This window comes from Solenopsis invicta, chromosome 3 (genome assembly GCF_016802725.1).
Source record: "Solenopsis invicta isolate M01_SB chromosome 3, UNIL_Sinv_3.0, whole genome shotgun sequence".
Lineage (NCBI taxonomy): Eukaryota > Metazoa > Arthropoda > Insecta > Hymenoptera > Formicidae > Solenopsis > Solenopsis invicta.
Genome location: NC_052666.1, coordinates 7,369,009 through 7,395,423, shown reverse-complemented (window position 1 = coordinate 7,395,423; position 26,415 = coordinate 7,369,009). Strand labels below are relative to the sequence as shown.

The following is a 26,415-nucleotide window of genomic DNA, read 5'->3' as shown; positions in this document are numbered from 1 at the left end:
ATCATAAATTTTATATAAAAACAAAAACAATCAAGGTTCATGTGAATTTATCGATCTTTTTTAGAGCATTCGGAAATACCAAAATGTCTGGGAACAATTAATAATGTGGAAAAATTTGATGCGGACTTTTTTGGACTTTCCTTCGAGCAAGCACATGCATTTACGCCTGAGGCGAGATTATTAATGGAACATGCTTATGAAGCAATTATCGATGCGGGGATTAATCCAAAACAATTGAAAGGAAAAAATACTGCTGTAATCATAGCAGTAACTTATGTAGAAACGCAAGAAAAATTTATATATGAGAATCTTCAGGTAAAAAAATTATTAATTAATTAATAAAAACATACTAGAAAAAAAGTTATTGGATTTGTTATTTCTGTATTAAAATTTGCATGATAATGAATTTTTATAATTAGCTACGCGGTCAAAATATGATGGGATCTAGCAAATCTACGTTAGCAACAATTCTTTCATCCCATTTCGATCTGAAAGGACCATCACACACCATTGATACAGCATGTAGTTCAAGCTTTTATGCCCTGGCCGCCGGATATGATTATATCGTGTCGGGTACTTGCGAAGATGCGATAATTGGGAGTGCAAATATATGTTTTAATCCTTGGCTAACCCTGCAATTTTTACGTCTAGGTATTTTTCAAACAAACTGCTTTTTTAATACACGTATAAAAACGCATAAAAATTAAAGAAATACGTTTTTCTCATAACATTCACAAAATAGTACATTGTACAACATGGGGCCGAGCTTTGTCGTTTTCGAATGAAAACAATATTTTCAGTACAAGGTATAGCTACGCGCGTGGAGCGCGCGTAGCGCAGCCGGGTCCTGAAAACAGCGTCTAAAGTCGAGAACGCGCTAAGCCCCACGTGGCATACAGTATTTTACGCAAAGGAAGTACGTTTTTTGCGGCATTCGAGGGAGAACTAGCGTGTGGCATTTTCCTGTCACTGCCTGTCCCGGTTATAGGTTATGAGAGATCAATGTACTACTTTCTCTCATGCATTTTGACTTTACGCTCAGCGCATGCGTCACTGAAATGTGCGGAGTCACATGACAAAAGTGCGCATGCCGTACCGTACGAGAATCTTAATTTTGCCCATTTTGCCGTTCACGGATGGCAATATCTCCCATCCCAAAGATTGCCCATTTACAGCCATGTTACCAACTGTCCCAGAATGTCGCAAAGACGTGCTTCTTTGCATAAAATAAATTTATTCAATTTTTATCAAGCTGTGTAACTTCGGTGAAACATTTCCAATAAGATTTTGCTAAACTAAAATATTGTTTTTTGAGACAAATGGTATTTTAATTTTTCTGGGTAAATTTATAGATAAACTGCGTTTATTCATAATTAATTTCATATTTATGAAAAAAAATGTACAGAAAATTATTTGTGTAGAAATCTAAATTTATATTTTTGTTTCGATACGGCGGAAGAGGGGAAGGCGAAAATTTTTTGAAAATTTATCATTTTCAATATATAAGGTAATTCAATATAAATTAAAACTTGATTATATATTTTGTATGTCTGAGGTGTTTTGTCATTTGACGGTCACTGCAGACCCTTCGACATCAAAGCACACGGATATGCACGTAGTGAAGCAGTGGCAGTGGCATACCTTCAAAAGGCAAAGAATGCGAAAAGGATTTACGCCATATGTCCACATATTAAATTGAACAACGATGGCTATAAAAAAGAAGGAGTAACATTTCCATCGTCGCATGTGCAAAGTACTTTACTGATGGAATTTTACGATGAATGCGGAATACCAAACTCATGTTTGGATTACATTGAAACACATGGTACCGCTACCAAAGTTGGCAATTCTCAGGAAGTCAATGCGCTTCAGAACGTTTTGTGTAAGAATAGAGAAACACCATTAATGACTGGTTCTGTAAAATCTAATCTTGGTCATCCTGAATCTGCGGCTACTTTTTGTCAGATCGCCAAGGTAAAACAAATAATTTTCGCTTTTATTTATTAATTTCAAGCTTATTTTTAATACATTTATTAACAAAAGTTAAATACACATACACAAACAGAAGTAAATATACTTGTATGAAAATTATTTGACAAATTATTTGAACTAGAATAAAGATAACAAGCTGATGCTGTTTGTTATCATTTTAGCGTCAAAATGATAATAAATAATAATTTGCTTACTATCTGGCAAGGTTCATTAACCCTTCGTGATCCAACTTTTTTTTTGCTTTTTTCTTAGTTCAGTCGAATCATCATGGTAATAGTGTTTTTAAAAGTGTTTTTGGGCTATAGAAAATCTAAAAAAAATTCTGGTACACTCTTTTCCAACTTTCAAGAATATAATTTAACAATTATTTGACCCGAAACATTTTTCACTGTTTCTTACGTGTCCAAATTTGAAAAATCGGCAAAATTTGTTTTGCACTAAAAAATTTGCAATTTTTTAATACGTGAATAACAAAAAAAAACTTTCCAAATAATCAAAAATTAGTACTTTTAATGTTCCTGATTAAACTGAGAACTTCAAGCTGACGGTAGTGACGTAGTCGCAAAAAAATTGAAAAACGCTGTACAGTTTTGCGCCAAGTGAACATGCAGCGAGAGAGATTAGAATAGACGTGAAATGTGATAGGTTAACGATGAAATTTTGTCTTGCATGTCATTTCATAATTGTGTGTGTGTGTGTGTGTGTGTGTGTGTGTGTGTGTGTGTGTGTGTGTGTGTGTGTGTGTGCGAGCGCGTGTGTAAAGTAAATGATTTTATTAAAAAAGAAAATATGATACGAGTTTGTCAGAGAGCAATAGAGGCGTAAAACTCTCCGCGTAAGCTGGGAAAAGAGTGACTATCCGTGGAGTTACCTCAGGTCCTGGAAGTTTTCCGCAAGCATTTTCTCTTTTATTGCTGATAGATGAACGCGGATGTTCGCATAATCCGACCCAACAATAAGATTCTCGCTTAGCAAAAGATGCTGTGCTTGGTGGCAACAAAAAATAGGCTTACACATGTTCCATTTTAAAAATCCCTAGTAAAGTTTTGGATAAAAATTTAATACAAATTTTTCCGAGCCATTTCAAAATCTGTGTCCGTTATAAACCAAAATTATTCAAATCAAGTTTGTAATCCTTTTCGATCCGTGCATCAACCTAACCTCTATCCGAATAAATTCAAGACTAATCTTAATAGTTTTTTTAATTTTTCTCAATTCGTGAGTCCAATCTAAACGAATCCGAGGCTTGTCCAAACAAGGTTTTCAATCTTTAATTCTTAAATACATATTGAAAATTTTCCTAGATTTTCAATAGTTTACTGTGTGAAGACCATACCCCGAGCGTAAGCTTGGGGTGTTAGTGATAAACGCGGTAGGGGGAAGGATAAACTTGATTGTTTCCGGTACGGTTTGGATGTGTTTGGCATTACCGAACATGTTCATTCAATTCAATTCAATTTTTTTCTATTCAATGTGTAAAACTTTTTAAATTTAATATAACAAATTAATTAAATGTTAACTGTCATATATGCACAGAAATAAATACAAAATTTGTTTTGTAAGAAATAGTAATACCCAGTGAAAAATGGTATATTAATTGATTCGAAATTGATTTTGTTATGCTTTATTATCATTTATCAGTAATTCAAATATTTTAAAGGTTAAGATCATAATTTTAATTAAATAATATTGCAATACAAAAGAAAAATCAAAAATTTTTATTAGGTATTTTTAATACTATTAAGTTATATATTTAAATCATTTATTATATTATTTATCGATGTGTGTGCGTGCGTGTACGTGCGTGTTCGTGGCGTATGCGTGTGGGTGTGGGTGTGCGTGTGCGTGTGTGTGTGTGTATGTGTGTGTGTGTGTGTATACACAGAGTGTCCCCTTGTAAATGATCTAACCAAATATCTGAAAAACTAAACCCAGTAGACAAAAATGTTTCAAACAAAAGTTGTATGATTTTGAGGGGGACATAAGTGTCATTAATCATTAATTTGACCTTGAATAGTTGCTTAAAGGTCACATGAATGTCATTTTCAATTTTTTAAAAAAAACTGCTGATATTTTATTGCATATTCTTGTAGCTTATCTCAAAACCTTTTCAAAACACTACAAGAAAGTTTATTTTCGTTGAGTACTTACAGTGTACTGTAACTTTCAAGCTTTACAATTCGGAAAGTACTTAACAAAAATAAACTTTCTTGTAGTGTTTTAAAAAAATCTCGAAATAAGCTACTAGAAAATGCAATAAAAATATAGAATGTTAGGGAATTACTAATACCCTTTAATTAGAGAACTACCGATATTCTAATATTATATCCTTTATTGCATATTCTTATAGCTTATTTTGAGACTTTTCCAAAACACCACAAGAAAGTTTACTTTTAGATACAATGTTTTTAAGGCAGTCGTAGCTGCAGTCGTATGAGTCGGTCCAATTTCTATTCCTATGACTACGACTATTATGACAAGCCAATCAGACAAAACAACGATTCGCAAGCACGGCAAAGTCACATGTATTAACATACGTACATACGTATAATGAACAAATTACAGCTTGACAATTCATATTTAAAGAAAGAATAAGCATAGAAAACAGACTATTCCTGAGCTGAGAACTTTTCATTTTTGCGTCTGTTTGTGACTTTACGAATTTATGTAGGAAGTATTCATATTGCGACTGCGTCTCCGTCTATGCGACTTGAAACTACGACCGCGTCTACCACCTTAACGACTTCTATTGTAGACGATCCTTTAAACAACCGCCAACGGATTTAAACGGACTGACAGTGACGAAATGCAACGGACTTTCACTTATGAGCCGAATATTGTCGAGTTTGACCGAAATTTATTGACTTTGTCCTATGCTTCCTCTTACGTCAATTATCACACACTCCCTCGCATAAAATAGCAGTTTACACTCGGTCTATAGTTTCTTAAGTCTATGATGAAAACGGAATGAGAAAAAAGATTTGGGCTAGGTGGAAAAAAAGTTTGAAGTCTTCTCTATCGACTACTACGATTGACCAACTTCATTGCTTAACTAAAATGGCACAAAAATAAAGTTTTTTCGGGAAGTTTTCCCAGACCCACTTGAATGAATAATTCAAAACAAACTTTGTAACTGTTACGTCTGGCGAGAAAATTTTCATTTTTCCGCGCCATCCGTATTAATAATAACCTAATCAGAATCCGGAAACATCCTCCGATCAATTAGATAAATCCCGCATCAGTCGATATCGCTCGATTTGAAATTTTATACGGCTTGGCTACATCGTGCCGCCCCCTCGACGCGCAACACCCGCGAGCGTCCATCGGCGCGACACAAACATTGTGCGCGCCGACCCCTCGGCTCGCGACCCCTCGGCTTGCGACCCCTCGGCTCGCGACCCCCTCCGATACCAACAAGCTCCGCGCGTTGGAATTCTATTCATCTTTCCAATTTAATACAAAATATTAAGAATGGCAAATTTATAATTATCTAAATGTGATCCACTCATGGACGCTTCCCACTGTCGCGCCATGCAACTCCGATCGAAACAACTCTAAAATCACGGCCAATAAAAATGGCAAATAATTTTGAATCAGTTAATCTCCTACGAACGATAATTAAACCTTAACTTTTTATACGTAAAACTATTGCATGTGCTTGGCGCTATCGCCTCGCACACTCTCAATTCTAATATACATTCTATTAAATTCTATTAATTTTATGAGCACTGGATTTCGCGTCGGGGCTTGGTATGCGGTGCCCCCGCGAGTCGCGATACCCGGAGAAGTCTACAAGCGCTCGCGCGAAATAGGCGCAAGCCGCGCGGTCGTGGAAAGGGACGGGTTTCTAAGGGCCACACGTTACGAAAAACTATCGCTCCGAATTTTCCGCAAACCTGAGGAATCGTCCCGCGATACCTCTTGCCCATATCCTTGCCTACATAAGGAGCGAAATCGGAGCTCGAAATTCAGATCAGTCTTGTTGGTCGAGCGAGAATCGCTGCCATCGGCGATCACCAACGTTCAGACCTCCAGGTACGATCTCATCGACGGGTGGTCTTACTCCTGTCGAAGACGTTGGTCTTGGGGGTGGCCCCGGTCGGATCGACTCTTTTCCACTTCCTCCTTTCCACCAGAGATCCTGAGGGTTGTACCTCACCTAGCACTAGCTAGAGTGTGGCCTCACTCGTTTCTCTGCCTCCCTCCCTTTCTTCCGAGCGTTGGAGAAGACTCGCGAAAGCGACTCTCCAACGTCTCCTCTCTCCCCTCTCCTACGGCGTCGAAGAAGACTCGCTAACGCGACTCTTCGACGTCTCCTCTCCCTCTCTCTTTCCTGCGGCGTCGAAGAAGATTCGCTAACGCGACTATTCGACACCGTCCTTCTTCCTTTCCCAACCCGTCGAGGAAGATTCGCTAGCGCGACTCATCGACGCTTTCATCGTCCCCTCTTTTTCCATATAATTTCCACCTTTAAGGGAGGCGTTCTAACGGGTAACCACTCCCGACCCAGCGGATTCGTCACTCGTTACATATACTCGATCACTAATCTATTTCACTAAATTTCGTAGATCTTCTATACCGAGTTCTCTCTCTCTCTTTCGCGTTAAGATCGGTAAGTTACCTGATCATATACGCATTAACGTGGCAATCCTTCACCCATATTAACTCTACCATGTCTCGCTTGAAGCACGTATGGGCAAACGCAGGGCACACCGCGCGTACGCCGGCGGCAGAAAGCGCTTCTTTCGCAAGATGACGTTTTACCCGCAGCCCCCATATGTAACCATCTACTATTCCGTAATCACGAAAATACATATACATATTCAGTTTAATCATTACACGCTCTGTCATTCATTTAATCCCATGCCAAGCTCAAGCACGCACGCTACAACTCCAGTAGCGTTAATAAAACGCTACTACATTTTCTAAACCTACTCATAAATCACCTAATAATATATCTTCCTACAATACCTCCTACTTCCCATACAAAGAATTTGTCGCGTATCCGGCCGTGTTATCACACAATTCGGAGCCGCGACTGGTGACAGCTGCCTTAAAACCAAAAGTAACCAACGAAGCAGATCTACGTCCCGGGATCGCAACTTTCGCGAATCCGCGGACGCAACAAGTAGAATGTATAAGCCGGTTCAAACCCTGGGATCTCAGGGGGGTGCGGGGAAGGGGGGAATTTTCGGGTCGCGCGGGGGACCTAACCGGCGATAAGGTCCCGCGGGTGGACCAAACCGGGTGGGGAGGGGGAGGGGGGGCTTAAAACGGGGTCACACGTGTAAACCTAACCGGTAGTTCTGCGTAATCAATGTTTTTATAAACAGTGATAACGATTCGAGGACCATGTTCTTGGCCGATGTTTAAATAAATTTGACACCTTTGAAATGTGTCGCGTGGAGGCAACTACTGACCATTTAATGTAAACATGGACCATGTACTTGTCACTCTGTTTACATAAACATAATAAATCACACCGCGAGGAGGTGAGTATGGCAGTACTTTGAAATCGGAAATGGTTTTGCGTAATCAATGTTTATATAAACAGAGATAACGATTCGAGGACCATGTTCTTGACCGACACCTTTGAAATGTGTCGCGTGGAGGCAACTACTGACCATTTAATGTAAACATGGACCATGTAACTGTCACTCTGTTTACATAAACATAATAAATCACTTCGCGAGGAGGTGTGTATGACTGTTCTTTGAAATCGGAAATGTCTGTCATCACGAGGGAGATAAGCGATACGATGGCGAATATTTTGTGGGGTGTGCGCGGCTATTTCCGCGGGGCCCGCCGCCGCCGCCGCCGCCGCCGCCGTGTCGCCGCGTACGCGGAGGGAATGCGCGCTGTCTAACGCGAGGTCCGCCGCCACCGCCGCCGCCGCCGCCCCCCAACGCTCGCTATCCTCTAATAATTTTTTGGTCAAGGTGGATGCAAGAGAGAGAGAGAAAAGCGCTGAACAACTCTTTCAGCTGTGCTAATAACGCGTTGAAATATTATTTAGATTTGTTTACGTGAGCTCTCTTTCATGCGCGGTTGTCGCCCAGTGGCATGTCTAATCTTGCAAGATATCTTTCTTAGTAAAGAGAAGCGCCGATAGTCCGGCTTCTAATGACACGTGTAAATAATATTTAGATTTGTTTACGTGAGCTCTTTTTCGTGTGCGGTTGCCACCCAGTGGCATGTCTAATCTTGCAAGGTATCTTTCTTAGTAAAGATAAGCGCCGATAATCCGGCTGCTGCACGTTGAAACAATATTTAGATGATGCAAGAGGGAAGCGTTAATATTTCGATCGATTAAACAAAACTCATGTTTCGGTTATAAGTTTGGCGAATGTATTATACGATCAGTCTCGATGTGAACACCGAATCAGTCGTAATAGTTACTCTCTAAAAAATGGTTGATCATATTGAAGTTCACATTAAACGCAGTCAAAAATGGAATTTGACGACGCAGTGTTTGATATAGACATAAATCTATTTATAGATTATGATCAAGAAGAAATCGTGTACGTTCTCGATAATGTGTTTATGCCGGAAGAAGAAGAAGAAACCGATGTTCCACGACGACGAGTATCGTCGATAAAATTCCTTCGCGATCGAGAATTAGGAATACGTGGAACTTGTGAACGTGCCGTGAGACAAAGTGTCATTATTAACTCAGAACGTGTTTGTAGATTGTCAGACTACAGGAAAAGAAAATTGTATTTGCTCATAGTGGACCATCTGTGCGCGTTTGATAATTGTGAAGAAATGCAATTAAACAAATACCAGTGGGCAAAAAAAATTTACCAGAATATCTCTATATACGATATCATTCTGCAGATTACGATTCCCGCTGGTCATGGACAGTGCATCAAATTTCTTACAATAAACGTGTATACACCACCACCACAGAACTGCGACGATAAGCGCGAACCTGCAGTGATTAATTTATTTAATCGGTGGGTTGAAAAGAGAAATAGAGAGCAGGATGATCCTTGGTGGAGATACGCTATACCTCCTGATTTTTGTGAATTAAAATATATAAACGGACACTGTAACGTTCTAAGCGCACAGCGAATTTGCAAATCATGTAAACAAAATACGTGCAAGTGCTCCGAGAAAGCGTGTAATACGGACTAAAAAACTGAAAAAATGGAAAATACTGAGCGAGTGGAACGCGAACTGCTCGAGCAATGCTCGCAGATTGCAAATTTAGCTGAATGTTTCGAGTGATTGCAACGATGTGACAAGTGCCTCGCGCAGCTCGAAGAACATTGTAGTGCCAAACGTCCTCGACTCGCCGTGGGAAAAAGACAATCACTTGTGTCAAGAATCGCGCGACTCAAAGGTGAAAAAGCGCAGTTAGAAAGACGTTTCGTGCACGTTGGTGGCAATTATGCAAGCACTAGCGCTAATGATAAGAAATCGCTCATATGGCGTGAGATCGAGACCGCGTTCAAGAATCGCATTGTAACTGGCGCTGTTATTAACATTGATTATATGGAGCCGCGATATTTTTTGGAGGACGCCAGTGATTTGGTGATTGAGAGAGTGCAAGACGCTATCGCGAAACATGATAGTGTAAAGGTAAACACCGTATTTAATGGTGAATATGTTAATAATCATGATGAACGTAATATTAAAAATATCGCTACGAGGAACAATGAACTTTATCGATCGTCAAATTTGCGCGAGTGGTATCAGCAGAGTGTCATCGATGTCACGTTGGCGATGCTCGACGAATTCCAAGAACACGATAGTGGTTGGGCTCTTACGCGAATACTGAATTTAACAGTAAACATTATTAAACATAATCCCATGCACGTGGGATGTTGCATCGAATTGCCGCGGGGAATAAAGAATAAACGTGCCGTGATTAATGTGCAATCGAAAGACAATGCGTGTTTCGCGTGGTCGGTAGTGGCCGCTCTGTACCCTGCCGAAAGACATGCAGACCGAGAGTCGTCATATCCGCATTACTCGACTGTTTTAAATGTTAATGACATAACATTTCCAATGAACATAAAAGACATTGGAAACTTTAAACCATTAAACGACGTGTCGGTAAATGTGTACGGTACCGAATTCGACAGAAAAGAAAAGAAACTAGACGTATTCCCGATAAGGCTCACCAAGGATAAGAAGGAGAAGCATAACAATCTACTGTACTTGGAAGATGAACGTGATAACAGCCTCGGCCACTTTGCGTGGATTAAGAACTTATCACGACTGGTCAGTTCACAGCTGAGCAAAAACGAACACAAGAAATTCATCTGTGATCGGTAAGTGTAATAATAAAATCTGTTAAAAAAAATATTTATCACTTATAAAAATTATTTTAATTTTAAAAAATCGTCTTCTATTTTTTTATAATTGTCTGCATTACTTCAGCTCAGAAGAAAAGTTGCAGTCACACAAAGTGGATTGTCAGCAATTAAACGACTGCGCCGTTCTACTACCGAGCGAGGATAACAAGTGGCTTGAATTCGATAATTACAACAACAAGGAGCGTGTACCCTTTGTTGTTTATTCAGATTTGGAGTGCATACTGCGGAAGATTGACTCAGGAACAGAGAACACTTCAAATTTCCCGTATCAGCATCACGAGGTATTTAGTGTAGCATATTATGTTAAGTGCTCATACGACGACGCGTTGTCAGAGTATCACTTTTGTCGCGATAACGATTGCGTCGTGTGGTTCGCGAAAGAACTCGAAAACCTGGCGCATAGCGTGAAAGCTAAAATATCCGCCAATGTTCCTATGGAATCATTAACTAAAGAGCAGCAAGAGGCATACAGTAACGCGAGGAATTTTTATATCTGTGAAAAACCGTTCGCACCGAATAGTATACGTGTGCGCGATCATTGCCATTTGACAGGGTCTTACCGTGGTCCAGCTCATTCAGATTGTAATTTAAATTACAAAAATTCATACGTTATTCCGATCGTATTTCATAATTTATCTGGTTACGATGCACATTTCATCATAAAAGAAATTGCCACCACGTTCGAAGGCAAAATCGATTTACTACCGATAAATAAAGAAAAATATATATCTTTTACCAAATATGTTGAAAATACTTGTGATAAAGACATAATTTTCAAAAATACACGAAATTATATACGGCTACGGTTCATCGATTCGTACAAGTTTTTAAGTTCAAGTCTTGACAAATTGGCATCGTTTTTAAGTCTTGATAAATTAAAAATTTCTCATTCGGAATTTTCCTCGTTATCAAACGAAGACTTTGAATCGTTGACACGCAAAGGTGTCTTTCCATACGAATATGTGGATAATGTTGACAAACTGTATGAAACTCAACTGCCACCGCGTGAATCATTTTATAGTTCTCTTACCAAGCAGACAGTATCACAGACAGATTATGCTCATGCTCAGAAAGTTTGGCAGCGGTTCTCAATCAAAACCCTGGGTGAATACAGCGATCTATATCTCAAGACCGATGTCTTATTATTGGCTGATATTTTTCAAAACTTCCGCGAAAGTAGCATTAATAGTTATAGTTTTGATCCCGCGCATTATTACACATTGCCAGACTACACTTGGGATGCAATGTTAAAACTAACACGCGTAAGATTTGAGTTGCTCACTGATATAGACATGATCTTATAGAACGCGGTATACGCGGTGGTTTGAGTCAATGCTCCGGTAGATATGCTAAAGCCAATAATAAGTACATGCGTTCTTACGATCCATCGAAACCATCGTCTTATCTAATGTATTTTGACATAAACAATATGTATGGTTTTGCGATGTGTCAACCAATACCATACGGTGAGTTTCAATGGATCGCAAACGTTGACAATTTTGACGTGAACGCAATCGCTTCGGATTTGCCCACTGGGTATGTGCTAGAAGCCGATCTCACATATCCACAATGTCTGCACGATCGACACACTGACTTACCTTTCTGCCCTACACACGATAAACCGCCAGGACCACGGCAGAAAAACTTCTCGCAACGTTGTACGATAAAAAGCGGTATATGATACATTACCGTTATTTGCAACAATGCACGCTCAATGGGCTTCGCGTAACAAAAATTCATCGCGTATTACAGTTTGCTCAATCTCCATGGCTTCGCGATTATATAGAATTGAACACAAAATTTAGAATGAGCGCAAAAAATGATTTTGAAAAGAATTTGTACAAATTGATGAACAACGCCGTGTTTGGAAAAACTATGGAAAACGTACGTAATCACGTAGACGTAAAATTATTGACAAAATGGGAAGGACGTTACGGTGCAGAGGCAATGATCGCTAAGCCAAATTTTCACAGCCGCAGCGTCTTTGCGGAAAATTTAGTTGCCGTCGAACTGCGTAAACTCGAGGTGAAGTTTAACAAGCCGATTTATGTGGGTATGTGCATACTTGACATATCAAAAATCTGCTTGTACGAATTTCATCACGAATATATGTTTCCGCTATATAAAGACAAGTGCAAATTGTTATATTCAGATACTGATAGTCTTGTTTATTTCCTCGAGTGCGATGATATTTATTCAACGATGAAACGTGATATAGCGAGATATGATACAAGCGATTATCCCGCAGACAACCCGTACAGTATACCTTTCGCGAATAAAAAAGTCCTCGGTCTAATGAAAGATGAAAACAACGGTGCGATCATGACCGAATTTGTAGGGCTTAGAGCAAAGGTGTACGCCATCAAAGTAGATGGTAAAAAGGATACCAAAAAAGCGAAAGGTGTGAAAAACAATGTAGTAGCGCGAACTATTACTTTTGAAGATTATATGCGATGTTTGAACGATGAAATAGAATTAACTCGTAGCCAATCGTGTATACGTTCGAAGCTACATCAAGTGTTTACGGTTTCAGAATCCAAAGTGGCGCTCTCGCCATATGATGATAAAAGATACCTTGTTCCATCATCATTAACAAATACATTACCATGGGGACATTGGCAGATACAGTTATAATCATAAGATGTTCTCACATTTTTACAAATATTATGCATTTTAATCTTTTATTGTATTACATTTTTTGTATTTCTTACACGTTTAATATGCTAGTATTATTTTATATAAGTACGTTATTCATACTTTATATTTTGTTTTATATTCTGTATGCTTCATTTTATACATCTTATGTATTGTTTCATATATGTTACACGCTTAATATATATTTGACGTTTTATGAATAAGATATTTTTGATATTCTTCAAATTTTAGATACACGTTTTTTAATAAAAATTTTTATATGACATTTTGTATTAATAAGGATAGAAGAAGAATAAAGACCTCAAAATTGTTTGTATTCATTTTATATATTTTGTGAACGCTTATATGATATAAAATATATACATATTTAATTGAAATAAATCAAATAACATCTTTTTTATTTATCCATGAGTTGTGCGAATCATCAAATCCCAACCACTTGACGTAAACCTTGTTTCCTTTCTTCTTTATTATCTTCTCTACCAGGTATACATTTGGATGAGTCGTGCGATGCAACTCGTACTCATAGAAGGCACCCGCTATTTGTTTACCGCGATAATCTTCCAGGAGATAAGTTACGGGATTAGTGCGCTGTACTTTAACGATCTTAAACACCTCGGTGGTCCAATTGGGGGTGTACCCCTTAGAGAATGTCGTTTTGTGCTTGCTCACGCGCACCGAATCGTTTACTTTGAATTTCGCGGGTCCCATGATTTTTATGTGAGAGTATACAGTGCCCAGGAGTTTTTCAGCAACTTCCGAATTAACGTCGACTGGTCGCATGCCGATAGTACGATGTCTGCGGTTGTTGTAATCCGACACCAGACGCGGCAGCTCGTTGACCCAATTGTGCAACCCGTTAAGTGTAAACATACACCACATATCGTTCTTAAGTGTGCGATTCCATCTCTCTATTATCGATGCTTTTAAAACCGAATATGTAGAATAATGTTTAATGTCATGCTTTTTCAAGACTTTTTGCACATCGGCGTTATAAAATTTCTTTCCCATATCCGTTTGTAAATTTTTCGGGCATCTTCCGCTCTCTTGAATTATCTTGGCGATTGCGTCAGCCGTCTCACGCCCGGCCTTACTCTTGAGCGGTACTGCCCAGGCGTATTTACTCAACGCATCGATGACGGTAAGTATGTAATTATGACCTCTATTGTACTTTGAATAGGGACGCATCTCGACGATATCAGCTTGCCAAAGATCGTTGAATCCTTTGATTATAACACGTCTTCTAGGAAAATTGCGTCTAGCTGACGCGTGTAATTCTTCGACGATTCCTCGCCTCTCGGAGCTTATTGTTTTCTTCGATGAACTCATGTTTCGGCGCGTAAACGAATTGCATTACGACTGACTCGTTTAGCGGTTACACGATGTAATTTATAATGTCGGCATTGCAAAGTTCCTCTACTTTTGTTTAAAAAAACGTTTTTTCTCCATTTATCAATATTTTCTGTCTTCCTTTAATAATTTTTTTTTGTCTTCCGGTTTCTGTCGATTAGATAATTTTTCATACTCATTTTTGACTTGATCTACGGCCATTCGATAACCATCCTTCACTCGTTCTTGTGTCTTTTCATAGCTATCCTGAGCCGATCGATAATTGTCTGACAACCGTTCTTGAAACGTCCGATTTTTATTTAAGAATCGTTCAAAGTCATTCGTTAAACGTTCGTAACCGTCTTTTCGACGTTTATTGCTGCTCATTTTTGTCGTCTATCTCACGTCCTTCTCAAACAAAATCAACCTCTCGTCTGACTCGTTTCGTGGGTATACGATTTAATTTATAATTATGCCAGCTTCACGAAGTTCTTCCACGATGGACAACATCTCGTTGCTGTGAGCGTCGTTGCCCGCTCGATGTGAAGCGTCTAGCAATCGTAGACGATCTACTAATTTGTTGAGATCGTCCCAGTGCACGTAATCAATCGCGTTGTCGTTTTGTATCATAGCGCGAGGTAATCCCTTTCCGGATTTATTCGTTCTCTTTGGTGTAGATTTGATTGACATCAATGGTGCGATCACGTATCTATACTTGTATCCTTTGTTGCCTCGTAGTCGACTCTCCGCGGTGTAATTACGTCTATGTACGTTTGTAGTCAACAATATGCTTTTGTACTTTTGCAAATCGTCCTCCTTATAGAGAAAATCATCGGGGAGTCTCTTAAAAATCAACTCGTAAAGACCGGGTGTGCCAGCGTATCGCACGCCATCGATAATTATGTTATCATTGATGTCCACGTCAAACTTTTTATTACCAAGCATCATTCCATCCTTGTCGAAACAAACACCATACACGGTGTCTATAATTTTCTTTTTTCCACCACCGCTGAAGAAATCTCCAATGTACTTTTGACCGAGTGGACCAAAATGCTCAGACAACGTTTTTCGACCTTCCAACGTTTGCATCTGATGTTGAACAGACGTTCCAAACGAATCGTCTGTGGTTTCGAAAACGTTCTCGAGTGCCTTGTTAGTTAATGTTGCAGGACCAATCATCGTACGCGGTGTTGACGTTATCGCTGGTGAATCGATTGCGTCGTACGCTTGTTCAAAACGTTGCTTTTTGCTCGATGTTGCTTTCGACAATTCGTAAGATGCACCATCATCGTCATCGTTGTCGCTCGGTCTTTTCTTAATTATTCTTTCTTCCTTGATTTCTTCTTTTTTTTTAATCGGCTGAGATTCCTCGACAATCTGTTTCAGAGGTGCGACGATGGGCTTGAAACGTTTCTCCATTGCAATTTCCTCCTCGATCCTGCCGGTTTTTAAAGCGCGATGTTTCTTGCGGATCGCATCGCTCGTTTTTTCAATCTCCCTCGCGAGTTGCTGACGATGGCGTATATCTTTGTTATTTTCCGCCATGTTAACGTTCAACGTTGACGTATCGATAATGACTAATCGTTTCGCGGTACCGCGAACTCGTTAAATCCTTTTCTGTATCGTCCGTTACTAAGCGCGCTGTCCTTGTCTATCACTAGAAATCCATACTTTTGTTGCCAACAAGCACGGCACAAAGCACAAAATTCGTCATATGACATGTCGGTGTTTATGTGATCGTTGTAAACGTGTTTAAGGTTGGTACCATCCTGTTTAAACAGAATTAGGAGATTGGCATTATCGCGTATCAGATGTTTAGGTATCCTCGCGTACGTTTGACAAAGATAAAAGTAGTCGACATTCGAGTGGCGGCCCATTGAAAAGTATTCTCTCACCGCATCCTGCTTATCGCATGCAACGTCGTCGAAGACGAAGATTGAATTCGGAAGCGCCTCGCTCGGTGGAATAACGTCGCTATTATTGGAAAACGTAAAGTAGCCGATTTCGTCGATCGATTTCAACAGATTTTCGAGATATTGATATTTAGGCTGCTGCAGCGACTTGGAATAAATATAAACATTCTCGAAACGTACACCATGCAGACTCTCGAGCAGGCTTATCAGAACATCAGTTTTGCCGCACGAAGATGGTCCCGCAATTATTGCGCGGATGGTACTCGGCAGCATTTCACCGTGTTTCCGCAACTGCGCGTTGTCCCCCATCATTCGCAATTTCTCATCGCAGTTTGTGACGCGTATCGTCAGCGACTGCCGCACGAATTTCATGTTTCACACTAAACTCGCGTGACGCGTCGAAGGCCTATTTATAGATGTGTGAAATCTTGAGTAGCTCAGTATCAAAAATGTTTCTCGCGCTGTCACATCCCAGCGATATTCTCGACCTAAGCGCTGAGCAGTTGCAATATATACCTAAAGTCGTACTGTTACGCGTGTGCGGTAATTACATCGACCACGTTTGGGAACGGCTTCCGAAACATATACAGGTGGACCCGGTAGTTCAAACTTATCGTCGCTGCGACGAGCATTATAATCAACCTTGGCAGCGTACGCACATCGACGGCCCTGCACCGAGGATAAAAGATTGCAGCGAATGTCAGCGTCGAACAAAACCGGAAGTTTGCTGAATCGAGCGATAAACGCGCTTCCTTTCGAGTTACATATCCCCGGTTACCAGTTTTGCGGTCCGGGCACTCGGCTGAAGAAACGATTAGCCAGAGGCGACACGGGCGTAAATCCATTGGACGCAGCGTGCCGCGAACACGATATTGCGTATTCTAAGAGTAACGAACTCGTCGATAGACACGCTGCTGACGATATACTCGCAGCGTCAGCACGGAAACGCATTACCGTGAGAGACTCGACTTTGGGCGAGAGAGCCGCCGCTGCAGCCATCTAAGCAGCGATGAAGGCCAAGACCAAGATCGGCATGGGTATGAATGCAAAGACGAGAAAGAGGAAAACGACGACGACGAAAAAAAAAAAACGAGTACTTCCGTCGGCAAAACGAGGCGGCATGTTACCGATTCTGCCAATGTTGGGCGTTCTAGGTTCTTTGATCGGTGGAGCTGCAAATGTAGCGAAAGCAGTAAGCGCCCGCAAAGATGCGCGACGTCAACTTGAAGAACTGCAACGTCACAATCGCGCGATGGAACAAGGTCGCGGTCTATACTTGGCACTTTATAAATACGGACGAGGAATTTATCTCGGGCCGTATAAACGCGGACAAGGCGTATCAACTAAGAGAAAAAAAAAACGTCGAAAAGACGATAAAAATGCCTGCGGGCGTGACCACCGACGTGCAATTAAACCAGCTGGAGAGACGTATGCGCATACCGTATTTTAGAGGTGTGTACATGCGTAATGCTTTACCGACGAGTGGCGTACGTCGAAACGAGAGCGGTATCGTTAATTTGGACGGTATCGTTAATTTGGACGATTTGGGGCCCTGGTACGCACTGAGTGTCTTACGCAAAGAGGGGCAACCGCGTTGTGTATTTCGACAGCTTTGGCAATCTTCGACCGCCTCGAGAGTTGGTGCGATATTTCGGAAGCAATGTTACGATGGAGTACAATCAAACGTCTTATCAGACGTGCAATCAAAATTTCTGCGGACAAATGTGCCTGAGATATTTACAAACTGTTGACTTTTAAAAAGATCGATGAGGTGTCGAAGAGTCTCAGTATTCGTCGAACGCTTTTTCCATCATGTCGTTTACGCTAATGCTAAGCGGAAAGAGCAGCGTTCTCGCTGCAAATTACTCTCCGGCGATAGATTTGACCGATGCCGAATACGAACTCGGTTTAACGCTTTTTGAAACTTATAACACGATGCCGAACGTAAATGCCTCAAATAATAAATGTTATTTCGGCAAAGACGATGTGGAGATTACGATACCCGAGGGATCATACGAGTTGCCGGCCATAAACGAATTTTTGAAACGCGCAATCTCGCAGAAACGTCCACGACGCAACGCGCCAGATGCCGGTGACACGCTAGTTGTCCGCGGCGATATCGGCGTGATCAATGATGACAGCGAGGAAGCGATAGTGATTCGAGCTAATCATAACACGATGAAATGTGAAATTAAATGCGCTTACAAAATAAACTTTAACAAAGCCAACAGCATTGGATCGCTGCTGGGATTCTCGAAACGTATACTGCAACCACGTAGATGGCACGAATCGGACATGTCAATTAATATTATGAACGTAAATATTATCCGCGTCGAATGTAGTATCACCGCAGGTGCATACAATAACGGTGCGCGTGTGCATACGATCCATGAATTTTCTCCGAGCGTGCCTTCAGGATATAAGCTCAGTGAAAGGACTGCAACAGTCATTTACTTGCCAGTGATCATACGAAGCGTTACGGATCTTACCATACGCATTGTCGATCAAAACGGACGATTGCTGGATTTTCGAGGGGAGGAAATTACCGTCAGGTTGCACGTTCGAAAACGATAACGCGACACATGAGATGCTTGTGTTGAGTGGAGCTGAGCGAGCAAAGAGAGATAACGCATTCTTTACAAGACCGGTTACATCATCATTATCATCCTCATCATCGATTGATAATCGGACTCAATCAACTGAGAAGAGAAAGAAGCTCAGTGTATCAAACGTTAAATTTTTACAATCACTGGGATTCGCGGTATGACAATCTTGATTAAAAAAGAAAAAATGACTGATATTCTAAATATCGGAGACGAGCCAATCTTTGACGATCGAATTGTCAAGATTGAGACCCATGCTTATTCGCCGTATGCAAACACAACGTACGGGCACAGCGACGAGATAAGAATACCCATACAGTAACAGGATTTGTATACATTGCCGTACGAGAGCTTTCTATATGTCGAAGGGAGGCTGACAAAAAAGAAGAAACCTGAGGAGGTCGGCGGTGACGTGGTTTTGAGAAATAATTGTGTTGCGTTTATGTTTGATGAGATAAGATATGAACTCGACGGTGTCGAGATTGATCGTAATAGAAACGTGGGTATAACTAGCTCACTCAAAAACTATGTAACGCTGTCATCCGACAAAAACGTGATTTTGCGAAATGCTGGCTGGCAAGAACAGTTGACTACCGCTGATGGCTACTTCAACTTTTGCATTCCGCTTTACGTGCTGTTGGGATTCTGCGAGGATTACCGTCGAGTAGTGATCAACGCTCGTCACGAATTGATCTTTATACGAGCGCGCAACGATAACAATTGCCTAAAGGGCAATTCAGCGGTAGAGCCTGTGATAGAATTGTTTAAGATTCAGTGGCGAATGCCGCACGTAATACTGAATGAAATAAATAAACTTTCGATGCTGCGCACATTGGAGAGCTGACGATACCTCAGCATGGCTTTTCGCTCGTGGGATCTATACGAGTATCCGCTTTTGCAACGTACGACCAAGCACTTGTGGGCTATCAAGACCGCTACTCAACTCGAGAAGCCGCGATATGTCATCTTTGCTCTGCAAACCGGTTGAAAAAACGTCATGTCCGAGGACACGATCCGATTCGACCATTGCAATTTAATCAATGTGGAACTGTACTTGAACTCTGATAGTTATCCTTATGAAGATATGAATTTAGATATTAGTAAAAATAGATGGGCTATTCTGTACGACATGTATGCACGTTTCTGCAAAACTTATCTCGGATACGAGTATCTCGAGCCGAATCACACAGTGACAAATTTTATACGTCACGGTCCTTTCATAATAATAGATTTTATTCGGCAAGTTGAATCAATCAAGAGCGCAACCGTTGACGTGCGATTGGAATTTGAGACAAAGGATAACGTATCAGAAAATACTAGTGCCTATTGCTTGATAATCACGAACACGATCGCGTGATTCAGTACAACCCGTTGACAAACATTGTGCGCAAAATCACTTAATTCCACGCATATATATTATACGATACATCGACGTAGACCACAGTCTTCGTTTCGACCGCGACATGTCCGTGCCGACGTTCGTGGATCTGCAAGGTTTTCCCCTTGGACGATTAAGTGGTTTCGTTGTAAATGAGTTTGCTGCTCTTAGAGGGGGAAACATTCTCGCGCATTATATCTTTGACAGCCCCCAGCCATGGGATTGGCTGATGAAATCCGAAAGATCTTGCGCCTCCTGGCTCACTGCCATACATCATGGGCTAAGATGGGGCACCGACGGGGTGGTTCCGTACCGGAAAGCGAGACAAGTGATTACAACTGCAGTACTGGGTGCTGAAAATCCTGACGACAAGGAGATTGTATACGTCAAAGGACATGAGAAACGAGAATGGCTGGGAGAATTGATTCTGGACAATCGGCGAGAATACGCATATATCGAGAGCCTGGATGTGGATTACGAAGACGTGGATAATCTGAATAATCTAGATGATGCTAATACTTTTCAATGTGGGCAACACCGTACGAATAAACATTGTGCTTTACAAAATGTATTCAAACTTTACAATTGGTGGACACAATTGCAAAAATAAACATATGTAATATACGAGATACATTTTTTTTTTTTCCCCCCTCCATTACATCTACGTTTCTCCAACGTTTTTTTCATGTTTCTCACGTTTAGTTTAACGTTTTTCATGTTTAGATTAACGTTTTTTCATGTTTCACGTTTCATGTACGTCATGTTTCATGTATGTCATGTTTCACGTTTCATGTACGTCATGTTTCATGTACGTCATGTTTCATGTACGTCATGTTTCACGTTTCATGTACGTCACGTTTCATGTACGTCATGTTTCACGTTTCATGTACGTAACGTTTCATGTACGTCATGTTTCATGTACGTCATGTTTTACGTTTCATGTACGTAACGTTTCATGTATGTCATGTTTCACGTTTCATGTACGTCATGTTTTACGTTTCATGTACGTAACGTTTCATGTATGTCATGTTTCACGTTTCATGTACGTCATGTTTCATGTATGTCATGTTTCACGTTTCATGTACGTCATGTTTCATGTACGTCACGTTTCATGTACGTCATGTTTCACGTTTCATGTACGTCACGTTTAGTTTAACGTTTTTCATGTTTTTCACGTTTAGTTTAACGTTTTTCATGTTTTTTCACGTTTAGTTTAACGTTTTTCATGTTTTTTCACGTTTAATTTAACGTTTTTCATTTTTTTTTCACGTTTACTTTAACGATTTTTCATGTTTTTTCACGTTTAGTTTAACGTTTTTCATGTTTAGATTAACGTTTTTTTCATGTTTCACGTTTCATGTACGTCATGTTTCATGTACGTCATGTTTCACGTTTCATGTACGTCATGTTTCATGTACGTCATATTTCACGTTTCATGTACAACGTTGCCAGACCGCGAAAACGTGTCGTGACACGTTCGAGCGATAACGATGATGATGAAATTGTTTGATAGAGGGGAAAAGTATCCCCCACTCCTTTACAATTGCAGAAGCATAAACGTGTCGTGACATGTGAAAGCGATAACGACGACAATAATGAAATTGTTGAAAGAGGGGGAAGCCTCCCCTCTCCTTAAAAATGCAGAAGCATTAATCTTCAAATAAGCATCATAATTTCTTACGACATCTGTATTGCATCAGAGGTTTGAACGAACAAACAAACAATTTGCAATGTACTTTGCCGAAGGAAGTAACACATTGTACAGTGGTGAAGTGAAGAAGGAATGCAGTGGGTAAGTTTCGATATTCTAATAGCGTTTATGCAACGTTGTGTGATAAACTTTTGATTTTCTTTTACAGCATTTCGACGGAGCGTCGTACAGCGCGCTTATTGAGCAGACGTTACGCTTTGACAGCTACGAGTTACAAGTATTTGGAGATTGGAGTTAACGTTGGTCCACCGAGTTACGTGGAGATCGCCGTAGGAGATCATCAAGGACGAGAATTGATACTGTCTGTCGAAACGTGGAAAGGACTCTTCAAGCAACGATGGAATATTTCCAAATTGATTTGAAATAATTATAAGGACAATTTTATAAGCGTCGGACCGTTAACAATCAAAGTTAGTGTGATGAATGACGTTAGGCTCATACGTCTCGAATCTTCTAACGTGTATGTGACAGTGATTGAATCCACGTTACACCGTATGTTCAGTTTGTAGTGTATCAACGTAATGTTCGAGCGCTTAGTTAGAATCGTTGATACAGTCGATGTTAAGTACACGCGATTCTTAAACATTGCGTCCAATGTACAGAATCCAGAAAAAGCAATTTGCGAGAGCAATATCTTTGATATGCGTCAACTCGTCGATTGTGAGCTGTTAGCTTTATTTTTTACTGCATAAACAATGTATTCAAAACAGACAATAAATTGTTTATTATTAAATTTAAATTGCAAACTTTTTTTATTTTTCCTCTTCCAAAAAAATCCACAGTTATACATTAGTATCAATACCACGATATTTAGTTTTGAAATATTTTAAAAAGAATGTGCGAAGATACGAGAGTAATATCAGGCTAAAAAGATGCGAGTATATGAGAGTAAAGTCAGGCTAAAAAAACGTGTGTTTCAAATGCTCAGTCGTAGGCTAAAAAGATGCGAGTATACGAGAGTAAAGTCAGGCTAAAAAAAACATGTGTTTCAAATGCTCAGTCGTGGGCTAAAAAGATGCGAGTATAAGAGAATAAAGTCAGGCTAAAAAAAAACATGTGTTTCAAATACTCAATCATAGGCTAAAAAGATGCGAGTATACGAGAGTAAAGTCAGGTCTTAGCGACGGAGAATGCTCTAGCTCTTCAGTCTCAGTCTAGCTCGCGCGACTGTAACAACACAAAAATGGGTTACGGTCCAAATATGCCCGTGCAAATATCGCTTCCGGAAATAGAATTAGGTTTAGTGGTGCCTGAGCCGCGTCAACCTATAAGTTTCCGGGAGTTGGTAACACGTTTTCGCGAGCTGGGTGCCCGTTTGCGTTACTTTAGGCTGGAAGGACCAGCCGTTCGCCGTCGTGCTGCGGTCATAGACAATGATGTAAATTGGTGGCCCGATGGACCAATTTTCCATGGTGGTCGCGGGAATGACCGCTTGTTGCCCTTCTCCGGTATGGACTTGCAGCCTATACGCCGAACTTATCTCGATCGCTACAACGCGCTTCTAGGCGGTCACGGGGGTGGTCGATTAAACATCCCCCGTTTAGACCTGCCCATACGCCCGCCTCGTCATCTACATGATGCTGCCGAAGCTGCTCCTCGTGGTCAGGGGGCAGCTTTATTAGATTTTATGCGACGTGAGAGGGCTCAAGGTCAGGCTGGACCTTCACGAGATCGGGCTTCGGACGACGAGAAGGAGAAGCAGGAGCAGGAGGAGGACAAGGAGGAGGACAAGGAGGAGCAGGAAGAGGAGAAGGATAAGAGGGCTCAAGATCAGTCCGGACCTTCTCAAGATCGAGCTCCGGACGAAGAGGAGGAGGAGGAGGAGGAGGACAAGGAGGAGGACAAGGAGGAGCAGGAGGAGGAGAAGGATGAGAGGGCTCAAGATCAGTTCGGACCTTCTCAAGATCGGGCTCCGGATGAGGAGGAGGAGGAAGAGCAGGAGGAGGACAAGGAGGAGAACAAGGAGGAGCAGGAGGAGGAGAAGGACAAGGACAAGGACAAGGACAAGGAAAAACAATAGTGATAGTGGTAGTGGTGCTGGTGGTGGTGGTGGTGCCAGCGGCGGCGGTGGATCGCCCCAGCGGACCCCGCGTTAGACAGCGCGCATCCCCTCCATGCACGCGGCGGCGGCGGATCGCCCCAGCGGACCACGCGTTAGACAGCGCGTATCCCTTCCACGCACGCGGCGGCGGCGGCGGCGGGCCCCGCGGAAATAGCCGCGCACACCCCACAAAATATTCGCCATCGTATCGCTTATCTCCCTCGTGATGACAGACATTTCCGATTTCAAAGAACAGTCATACACACCTCCTCGCGGTGCGATTTATTACGTTTATGTAAACAAAGTGACAGGTAAATGGTCCATGTTTACATTAAATAGTCAGTAGTTGCCTCCACGCGACACATTTCAAAGGTGTCGGTCAAGAACATGGTCCTCGAATCGTTATCTCTGTTTATATAAACATTGGTTACGCAGAACCATTTCCGATTTCAAAGTACTGCCATACCCACCTCCTCGCGGTGTGATTTATTATGTTTATGTAAACAGAGTGACAAGTACATGGTCCATGTTTACATTAAATGGCCAGTTGCCTCCACGCGACACATTTCAAAGGTGTCAAATTTATTTAAACATCGGCCAAGAACATGGTCCTCGAATCGTTATCACTGTTTATATAAACATTAATTACGCTGAACTACCGGTTAGGTTTACACGTGTGACCCCGTTTTAAGCCCCCCTCCCCCTCCTCCACCCGGTTTGGTCCACCCGCGGGACCTTATCGCCGGTTAGGTCCCCCCGTGCGACCCGAAATATTCCCCCCCTTCCCCGCACCCCCCTGAGTTTAAACCGGCTTATACATTCTACTATTTCCTGTAGCTGATTTCGAGAGTTTTTTGCGACAATCTTCTGTCAGTCGTTTCTATTTCTTTTGAACATTCATTGCTGCTAGCTTTCTTTCTCTGTTTGTTTTCCTTTGCACTGAAAAAAATGTATGCACTCCAGAAAAGAATTACTTAGTTTAAATAACTAATTTGGTTACATAGTATTAATGATCAATTAATTGGAATCAAATTAAAATATTATTCAGAATAATTTGCTGTTCCCTAAAAAATAAAAAAACTAAGGTTTGATATACGCAAAGTGAAATGTAGAAAATGTTTACTTAAATAACTATTTCATGTATTATTTTTAAATTAAACTCTGGTAAAATTGAATAACTATTTATCAGAATAAATACAAAACTTTATTTGAATAAAGTTTAATTTAAGCAATTATAATTTAAATCCTAACAAACTCTTATAAATATGTCAAAATATGTACTTGAATTTAACTAATTGTTTCATGAAATCTTTTATAGATTTCTAATAGAATAAAAATATTTACTTTGGAATTAAGTATCTATAGCAAAAATGAGAAAGCATTATCTTATTTTAAATTAATTAATTTTTTTAAACGTAAAAGGAAAATTGAATTCAATGTCTATTTCAAACTTATTAGATATTTATTGAAATGTACCTAATACATTACTTATTTGAAATAATTAAAAATGACTTAAAATTAATTTTATACTAATTTTGTTTTATTTATTAAGTCTCAAATTGAAAGAAATGTTGTTCCAAGCAAAACAAAAAATCATTACATGCAAATGAAGTCACATAGCAGCAAAATGATTATTAACCCAACTAGTGGGGTACAAATGTACCTCAAGCAATTTTATCGGTTGGAATTGTGTCAAATACGTTTGTCAACAATTAATTTTAATTATTTACTTTTTGATCAATCATGATTCACTTTAATATCATTTTGATGTTATTGTGACTTGTTCTGCTTGAGTGTCATGGAATTCAGACAGGTAATGTATCCAAAAGTGACGGGCGCTGTAAAATTATTCAATAATTATCAATAGTCATGCGAAAAAAATACACTTTGAAATCATGGTGTATTGATGTATTGTATCATATTATATTGTCATTTATAAAACAGATAAAAAATCAACGTAGAAAAAAGTTAATAAGTTAATGTTTAAAAATAACTAATTGAAGTTAAAAATTAATACATTTGGGATTAACTAAGTTAAGTTAAAAGTAATTAACTTTTTAATTTTTTGCTTAACTTTTAATTTTTTAGTTACTACCCAAGCCTGCGTATGAGAGATAATTATCATATTGTATTTACTCTAAAAACTAAATCGCCAACAAACATAATCAAATTATCAAAACAATGCATTTTCGAAGCAGTAACTTTCTTACCCTTTATTACTTTATGTTTTTTTAACACAGGAGTTATTTTATATCACAACTTGTACTGACAGTACAAATTTTTCCATTTAATATTTTAATAATTAAAACTTATGTTTATCAATAAGATTTCAAAACTTTAGCCATATTGGCAAAAGCTTTCACGTGTATCGTGCATAGGATTGATTGCTTATTATTTTATGTGTAGAGACGTCATTAAAAATGCACTTTTCTATTATAAAAAACATTTAGAAACATGTTCTGAATTATT

General features: G+C 40.1%; 1 protein-coding gene across 1 annotated transcript in view; it reads left to right on the top strand.

Annotated features, from left to right (window-relative positions):
* LOC113005576 (fatty acid synthase-like) overlaps positions 1 to 26,415 on the top strand; it is a 64,527-nt gene that overhangs the window by 34,182 nt on the left and 3,930 nt on the right. The window contains exons 3-5 of the mRNA XM_039447500.1: positions 65 to 315; positions 420 to 651; positions 1,556 to 1,974. Coding sequence (XP_039303434.1) covers positions 65 to 315; positions 420 to 651; positions 1,556 to 1,974 — 902 coding nt within the window. The remainder of the gene's footprint in view (positions 1 to 64; positions 316 to 419; positions 652 to 1,555; positions 1,975 to 26,415) is intronic.